We start from the raw sequence: 8,263 nt of genomic DNA, 5'->3' as shown, positions 1-8,263 counted from the left end.
TGTCTCAAAAAAAAAAAAAAAAAAAAGAAGAAGAAAAGAAAAGTCTGGTACCCAGATAGGAATGTACCCAAAGCCAGCTGTCATGCAAAAGTTTGCAGAATTCATAACAGCCTCAAGGTTTTTCTTACTCTGTTTTTAGAAAAATAATACATTTCTATGCTAATGCCAGAACTGCTTAAGAATCCATGCTTTTCTAAGGTAGCACATTGTAAATTGAAGCAAACACATTTTTTAGAAATTAAGAATTTTATATTTTTTTATTTTATTATTTATTTTAATTTAATTTTTTTGAGACTGAGTCCCACTATGTTGCCCTTGATAAAGTGCTGTGGCGTCATCGCTCACAACAACCTCAAACTCTTAGGCTTAAGTGATTCTCTTGTCTCAGCCTCCCAAGTAGCTGGCACTACAGGTGTCCACTGCAACACCCAGCTGCTTTTTGTTGTAGTTGCTGCTTAGCAGGCCTGGGCCAAGTTGGAGCCTGCCAACTCTGGTGTATGTGGCCAGCACCCTAACTGATGCACTACGGCACGGAGCCAGAAATTAAGAATTTAGTAATCATTTATGGAAACATAGCTCAATATTCCTCATTCCCAATAAATTGATAAAAAGCAGTTAATAAATAAATACCTGATAATACCCTGAGGAACATATACTAAGGATAAAAGATCTGAAAATGTACTAGTAACAGAGAGAAGGTAAGACATCTTTTAAGCAATAGCTGGATGCCACGGCACTCTACCAATGGTGACAAAATGAGACTCTGTCTAAATAAATAAATAAAATAACAAATCTGTTTGTTTACCATCATGCTGAATGAGTTACTTGTTTATTATAAGACTGAGAAAAGCATTGTTTTTAAAGAGACAGAGTCTCATTTTGTCACCCTCAGTAGAGTACTGTGGCATCACAGCTAACAGCAACCTCCAGCTCTTCAGCTTAGGCAATTCTCTTGCCTCAGCCTCCTGAGTAGTTGGGACTACAAGCACCCACCACAATGCCCAGCTATTTTTTTGTTGCAGTTTGGCTGGGGCCGGGTTCGAACCCGCCACCCTCGGTATACAGAGCCAGTGCCCTACTCACTGAGGCACAGGTGCCACCCAGAAAAGCATTTCTATTAATAAAATATAAAAATTCCCAATAAAGTAGTTAAAAGTGTTACCAGTTTTGCTATGGCTTCAGAAATGACATCCTTCAGTTTGATGTGATGTAGTTTGTAGTGCTTGGCCAGTTCTGCAGCAATACTGGATTTCCCCACAGCCGGAGGACCAAGAATACAGATTTTGACTGGCTGCAAGACAATTGAGAACATACAGGGACCTCTGAAGGATCTGTTGCTCTGTGTATGATAACTAGTCAGGGTGGGGTTTTTTTATTATCATTTCAGGAATGTGTCTTTTCTAAAGTCTCTGGAACCTGCAGGCCAGCTCTCACTCCTCTGTCAGGAGTTCACAGTCACTGCCCACTCTCCTGCCACCACCACGGCTGCCACATCATCTTGAAACCGCCTGCTCACTAGTTGGATATTTCACATTCTGGCCCATGTTCATTCATTCAGTAGGTATTTCATAAGCATCAACTGTGTGTGCTGACCTGGGCCTGGGGGATACAATACTCAATCAGATGTGCTCAGGAATACCTCAGATCACAAAAGAATTAATGCTCTGGCATCAAATGCTACCACACAGCACACAAAGTAGTGTATCGTGCTACCCTTATAAAGATAGCAAAGAAAGGCTTGGTGCCCATAGCACCGGAGTTACAGCGCAGGCCAAATGCACTGAGGGTGGTGGGTTCAAACTCAGCCCAGGCCAGCTAAAGCAGTGACAAGCTCTCATAGCACAGTGGTTACATGCCAGCCAGATGCACCAAGGCTGGCAGGTTTGAACCCAGCCTAGGCTGGCTAAACAACAACTACAACAAAAAATAGCCAGGTGTGTGGGGGGTGGCTGTAGTCCCAGCTACTTGGGAGGCTGAGGCAAGAGAATTGCCTGAGCCCAAGAGTTTGAGGTTGCTGTGAGCTATGATGTCATAGGTACTCTACAGAGGGTGACAAAGTGAGACTCTGTTTCCAAAAACAAAAGATAGCAAAGAAACAGAAGACTTTCTAGTTCAGTGTACAAGGGGTCTAATTTGCTCCCTGAACAGTTGTTTATGGATTTAAATTCTTTTTTTTTTTTTTGAAACAGAATCTCACTATGTTGTCCTCGGTAGAGAGCTATGGCATCACAGCTCACAGCAACCTCAAGCTCTTGGGCTTTAAGCAATTTTCTTGCCTCAGTCTCCCAAGTAACTGGGACTACAGGTGCCCACCACAATGCCCAGCTATTTTTGTTGTTGTTGTTGTGTCATGGTTGTTTAGCAGGCCTGGGCCAGGTTCAAATCCACCAGCCCAGTGTATATGGCCAGTGCCCTACCCACTGAGCCACAGGTGTGGAGCCTGGATTGAACTTTTAACACAGTTTATTCTGATTTTTTTAAATGATTTTACTTATTTATTTATTTTTTGCAGGTTTTGGCCAGGGCTGAGTTCGAACCTGCCACCTTCGGCATATGGGGCCGGTGCCCCACTCCTTTGAGCCACAGGTGCTGCCCTATTCTGATTTTTTAAAAAAATACTATACACGCTAAAAAAGAAAAGAAAAGAAAACCACCAGGGCGGCGCCTGTGGCTCAAAGGAGCAGGGCCCTGGCCCCATATACTAGAGGTGGTGGGCTCAAACCCAGCCCAGGCCAAAAACTGAAGAAAAAAAAAAAGACCCCACCTGCTGAAAACTTGCTTGAATGCTAATGAAGCTCTGTGTAAGTAAGCTCAGAACCAGTAAATAAATGTTTATTTTTGTTTCTTTCTTCTTTTTTTTTTTTTTATAAGACAGTGTCTTGGCTAGGCACCTGTGGCTCCAGTGGCTAAGGTGCCAGCCACATATACCTAAGGTGGCAGGTTCAAATCCAGCCTGGGCCCGCCAAACAACAATGACAGTTCCAACCAAAAAATAGCCAGGCATTGTGGCAGGCGCCTATGGTCCCAGCTACTTGGGAGGCTGAGGCAGGAGACTCACTTGAGCCCAGGAGTTGGAGTTTGCTGTGAGTTGTGGTGCCACACAGCACTCTACCCAGGGGGATAGCTTGAGGCACTGTCTTAAAAAAAAAATAATAAGAAGACAAGATCTCAGCTCGGCGCCTATAGCTCAACCGGCTAAGGCGCCAGCCACGTACACCTAAGGTGGCGGGTTCGAATCCCCAGCCTGGACCCGCCAAACAACAATGACGGCTGCAACCAAAAAATAGCCTGTGGTCCCAGCTACTTGGGAGGCAGAGGCAGGAGACTTGCTTGAGCCCAGGAGTTGGAAGTTGCTGTGAGCTGTAATGCCACGGCACTCTACCCAGGGGGACAGCTTTGAAAAAAAAAAAAAAAAGAAGACAAGGTCTCACTTTGTTACCCTTGGTAGAGTGCCTGGTGTCATAGCTCACAACAACCTCTAAGTCCAGGATTCAAGCCACCCTGTTGCCTCAGGCTCCCAAGTAGCTGGAACTACAGGTGCCCTGCCACAATGCCCAGCTATTTTTTCTATATTTAGTAGAGACAGGGTCTTGCTCTTGCTCAGGCTAGTCTTGAACTTCTTTTTTTTTTGGAGACAAGAATCTCACTTGGTCACCCTTGGTAGAGTGCCGTGGCTCACAGCAACCTCAAACTCTTGGACTCAAGCGATTCTCTTGCCTCAGCCACCCAAGTAGCTGGGATTACCCGTGCCCACTACAACTCCCGGCTATTTTTTAGAGACAGGGTCTTGCTCTCGCTCAGGCTGGTCTCCAACCTGTGAGCTCAGGGTAATCCACCCTCCTTGGCCTCCCAGAGTGTTAGGATTACAGGCATGAGCCACTGTGCTGGCCTCTAGTGTCAAACTCATGAGTTCAGGCAATCCACTTGCTTTGGCCTCCCAGAGTGCTACCCTTATAGGCATGAGTCACTGTGCCTGGCCGTAAATGTTTATTTCAAAATATCAGTAATCACTAATCTTTTATTTCAAAATGGTCCAAACAGCTGTGAAACTGAGACCTAGAATTTTGCATGGCAAATTAAAAAATTATGCCTATGAAAAGGATTTCCACTGGCAGGATGCTTAAAGATGATATCATTTTTATTTATGAAGTTGTTTACTATTATTGCTGCCATTTCACACAAGGAGACCAAGGCTGCTCAGGAAATAAGCAGGCCTGTTGGGGAGGTTCTGGGCAAGGCGTGCTGGGTATGAATGGTGCTATTTGATTAGGACTGATGGTAACAGCCACAGTGGCAGGAGGTACAAGGAGGCAGGAGTGAGGGTGAACAGCTCTGGAGCTGAATCCTTATAGGCATGGGCTTGGTGCATTTATCAAGGCCTGAGATCCAGCTGCCAACTTAACAGGTTTACCTGCCTCATTTTGTCCATAGACCAGCAGTGGAGGCTATCTCCCGGCCTGGGCTCACTTTATCTATGTGTAATCCAGAATCTATTCATCTACTTATGATGAGAAGTATGACTGCCCCAGAACTGAGAACACTCCAAGTACATGCAACTGGAATATTTGCTCCCTCAGAACAAGCAGGCATCAGGAACCAGGTCTTTAGACAGGGTCTCTACATAAGCTTTGGTCAAAACAAGGGGAGTTAGAAGAAGCAACTGCTCAGTGGCATCAAGTTAGTGCACTTGTCTCTGCAGCAATGACAACTTTACCTTGCTAAAGGAACTGGAATCATGCAAGTACAAGACTTGAGACTTCATCTTCTGGGGATGTCAATGAATGACACTGGTAGGTCTACACTGGCCTTGGTAATGTTTCCTATTCTATGCTGCTTGGCTAACCAACACCCCCAGGGATGGACATACTCTGATACATTTTTAGATGTACTATTCTTTTTATCATGTTCTTGTCCAGTTTTGCTAATCAGGAACCATATGATCTCTCTAAAAAGTCTTGTTGTTTTTCTACTCTGTGTGTTGATTTGTAGTAGGCCTATAGAGAAGGATGCAGGTCTAACCTCTGGAGTTGGGTAGGTGTGCCTCAGGTGCCACGTACCGAGGAGCTTAGGTGCTTAAAGGGACCATTATTTCTTTCTTTTGCTGAGGGGTATACCTTTTACTTATTCTTAACTAAGCATGTTCACTTATTCTTAACTAAGCATTTATTTATTTTTATTTTAATTAATTTATTTATTTTTGAGACAAAGTATCACTGTCGCCCTGAGTAGAGTGCCATGGTATCATATCTCACAGCAACCTCATGCTCTTGGGCTTGAGCAATCCTCTTAACTCAGCCTCTCTAGTAGCTGGGATTACAGGCACCCAACACAATGCCCAGCTAGTTTTTCTATTTTTAGTAGTGATGGGGTCTTACTTTTGTTCAGGCTGGTCTTAAACCCCTGAGCTCAGGCAATCCACTACTGCCTCAGCCTCCCAGAGTAGAGGCATGTTTGCTTTTATTATTTATTTATTTGAGACAGAGTCTCACTTTGTCACCCTTGGTAGAACGCAGTGGTGTCACAGCTCACAGCAACCTCAAACTCTTGGGCTTAAGCAATCCTCTTGCCTCAGCCTCCCAAATAGCTGGGACTACAGGCTCCCACCACAACACCTGGCTATTGTTTTTTCTTTTTTGAAACAGAGTCTCAGTTTGTCATCCTCGGTAGAGTACAGTGGTGTCACAGCAAATTCCAACTCTTGGGCTTAAACAATTCTCTTGCCTCAGCCTCCCGAGTAGCTAGGACTACAGGTGCCCACCACAATGCATGGCTGTATTTTTTTGGTTGTAGCTCTCATTGTTGTTTGGCAGGCCTGGGCTGGGTTCGAACCTGCCAGCTCCAGTATATGTGGCTAGCGCCCTAGCCATTGAGCTACAGGTACTGAGTCGGCTATTTTGTTGTTGTTGTTATTCTCGTCATTGTTGTTTAGCAGGTCCTGGTTGGGTTTGAGTCTGCCAGCCCTGGTGTATGTGGCTGGTGCTCTAACCACTGAACTATAGGCTCCAAGACGCTGTTTCTTTCTTTCTTTCTTTTTTTTTTTTTTGTAGAGACACAGTCTCACTTTATTGCCCTGGGTACAGTGCTGTGGCCTTACACAGCTCACAGCAACCTCCAACTTCTAGGCTTAGGCGATTCTCTTGTCTCAGCCTCCCAAGTAGCTGGGACTACAGGTGCCCACCACAGTGTCCGGCTGTTTTTTTGTTGCAGTTTGGCTGGGCCGGTTTGAACCCACCACCCTTGGTATATGAGGCTGGTGTCCTTCCCACTGAGCCATAGGCGCCACCCTTTTTTTTTTTTTTTTTTTTAAAGAAACAGAGTCTTATGGCTTGGCACCTGTGGCTCAAACAGCTAAGGTGCCTGAGCTGATGGGTTCGAATCCAGCCCGGGCCTGCCAAACAATAATGACGGCTGCAACCAAAAAAAAAAAAAAAAAATGTCTGTGCGTCGTGGCAGGCGCCTGTAGTCCCAGCTACTTGGGAGATGGAGGCAGGAGAATCACTTGAGCCCAGGAGCTGGAGGTTGCTATGAGCTGTGATGCCTCAGCACTGTACCCAGGGCAACACCTTGAGGCTCTGTCTCAAAAAAAGAGAAAGAAAAAAGAAACAGATTCTTACTTTATTGCCCTCAGTAGAGTGCTGTGGCATCACAGCTCACCACCACCTCCAACTCCTGGGCTTAGGTGATTTTCTTGCCTCAGTCTCCCTCCTGAGTAGCTGGGACTACAGGCATCCTCCACAATGCCCAGCTATTTTTGGTTGTAGTTGTCATTGTTGTTTGGCTGACCCGGGTCGAATTCAAACCCGCCAGCTCTGGTGTATGTGGCTGGTGCCTTAGCCACTTGAGCTACAGGCACCACCAACTTTAAAAATTTTAATATACATTTGGCAAGTATTGATTTAATACTTGCTCAGGTTGGTCTGGAACCCCTGAGCTCAAGAGATCCTTCTGCCTCAGAGGAAATTTATATGTAAATTGGTAGACTAGGATGAGTTTGTCAAATTAGAAAAACAACTTGAAGGCAAGGCACAATGGCTCACGCCTGTAATCCTAGCACTCTGGGAGGCCTAGGTAGGTGGACTGCTTGAGGCCACAAGTTTAAGACCAGCCTGAGCAAAAGCAAGACTTCTGTCTCTACTAAAGCTAGAAAAGCTGAGGCAAAAGGATCTCTTGAACCTAAGAGTTGGAGGTTGCTGTGAACTTTGACACCACAGCATTCAACCCAGGGCAAAAGCTTGAGACTCAGTCTCAAAAAAAAAAAGAAAGAAAAGAAAAGAAAAACAACTTGAAATTAGAAATTTGGACTTGCAAGAAAGAAAATATTTCATTGGCATAATTACACTAAAAATTTTATTTACTTTGCTTAAATTGGAAGTTTAAATAGGAAATGGGGCCGGCTGAGGTGGCTCACACCTATAATCCTAACTCTATGGGAGGCTGAGGAGGAAGGATCTCTTGAACTCAGAAGTTCCAGACCAGCCTGGGTAGTATGAAATGCAGTCTCTTCTAAAAATACTAAAAATTAGCAGGGTGTTGTGGCAGGCACCTGTAGTCCCAGCTACTTGGGAGACTGAGGCACAAGGATTGCTTGAACCCAGGAGTTTGAGGTTGCTGTGAGCTAGACAACACAGCACTTCTAGCCTGGGCGTGCAAACAAACAAAAACAAAAAATCTTTATGGTTACCAGTAATCCTCTGCTTTGCTTGTACTCTTTGAGGATAGTGTTGATATTGTCTGCAAATCCTGTTTGGGCAATCCATCGAATGTTAAAATTCTCCTTCACAAAGACTCCTTCCATTCTTAAGTTGACCAGTAAATGGTCAAGACAGTCTTGCTAAAAGAGAGGAAAAGTTAGAGATTTGTCTTTTTTGTTACATTCTGACAGTTAAATGATTACTAAAGGAAAATAATACACATTCACTAAATATCAAAGTCAATCCAGCATGAAGTATTTACAGAGCATTTATTGTGATACTATAATACTTCTAAATGGTCCCCATGTCTACCTTCTGGGGTAGGTAGCATTATGGCTCAATGAGAAGAAAGATGTAGGGAATACAAGTATAGGTTTTCTTTCTTAAGACTTTTAATTGCAGCTCGGCGCCTGTGGCTCAAGTGGCTAAGGTGCCAACTACATACACCTAAGGTGGCAGGTTTGTATCCAGTCTGGGACCGCCAAACAACAATGACGGCTGCAACCAAAATATAGCCAGGCATTGTGGCAGGCGCCCGTGGTCCCTGCTACTTGGGAGGCTGAGGCAGGAGA

General features: G+C 44.6%; 1 protein-coding gene across 1 annotated transcript in view; it reads right to left on the bottom strand.

The window, feature by feature from the left end:
• Positions 1-8,263, bottom strand: part of AK7 (adenylate kinase 7) — a 96,811-nt gene that overhangs the window by 42,122 nt on the left and 46,426 nt on the right. Inside the window, 2 exon segments of the mRNA XM_003787088.1 lie at positions 1,163-1,291; positions 7,682-7,831. Of these exon segments, the coding sequence (XP_003787136.1) occupies positions 1,163-1,291; positions 7,682-7,831 (279 nt within the window).

This window comes from Otolemur garnettii, unplaced genomic scaffold, assembly GCF_000181295.1.
Source record: "Otolemur garnettii isolate 467f Iridium unplaced genomic scaffold, OtoGar3 scaffold00020, whole genome shotgun sequence".
NCBI classification, from domain to species: domain Eukaryota; kingdom Metazoa; phylum Chordata; class Mammalia; order Primates; family Galagidae; genus Otolemur; species Otolemur garnettii.
This window is presented reverse-complemented; position numbering and strand designations above follow the sequence as displayed.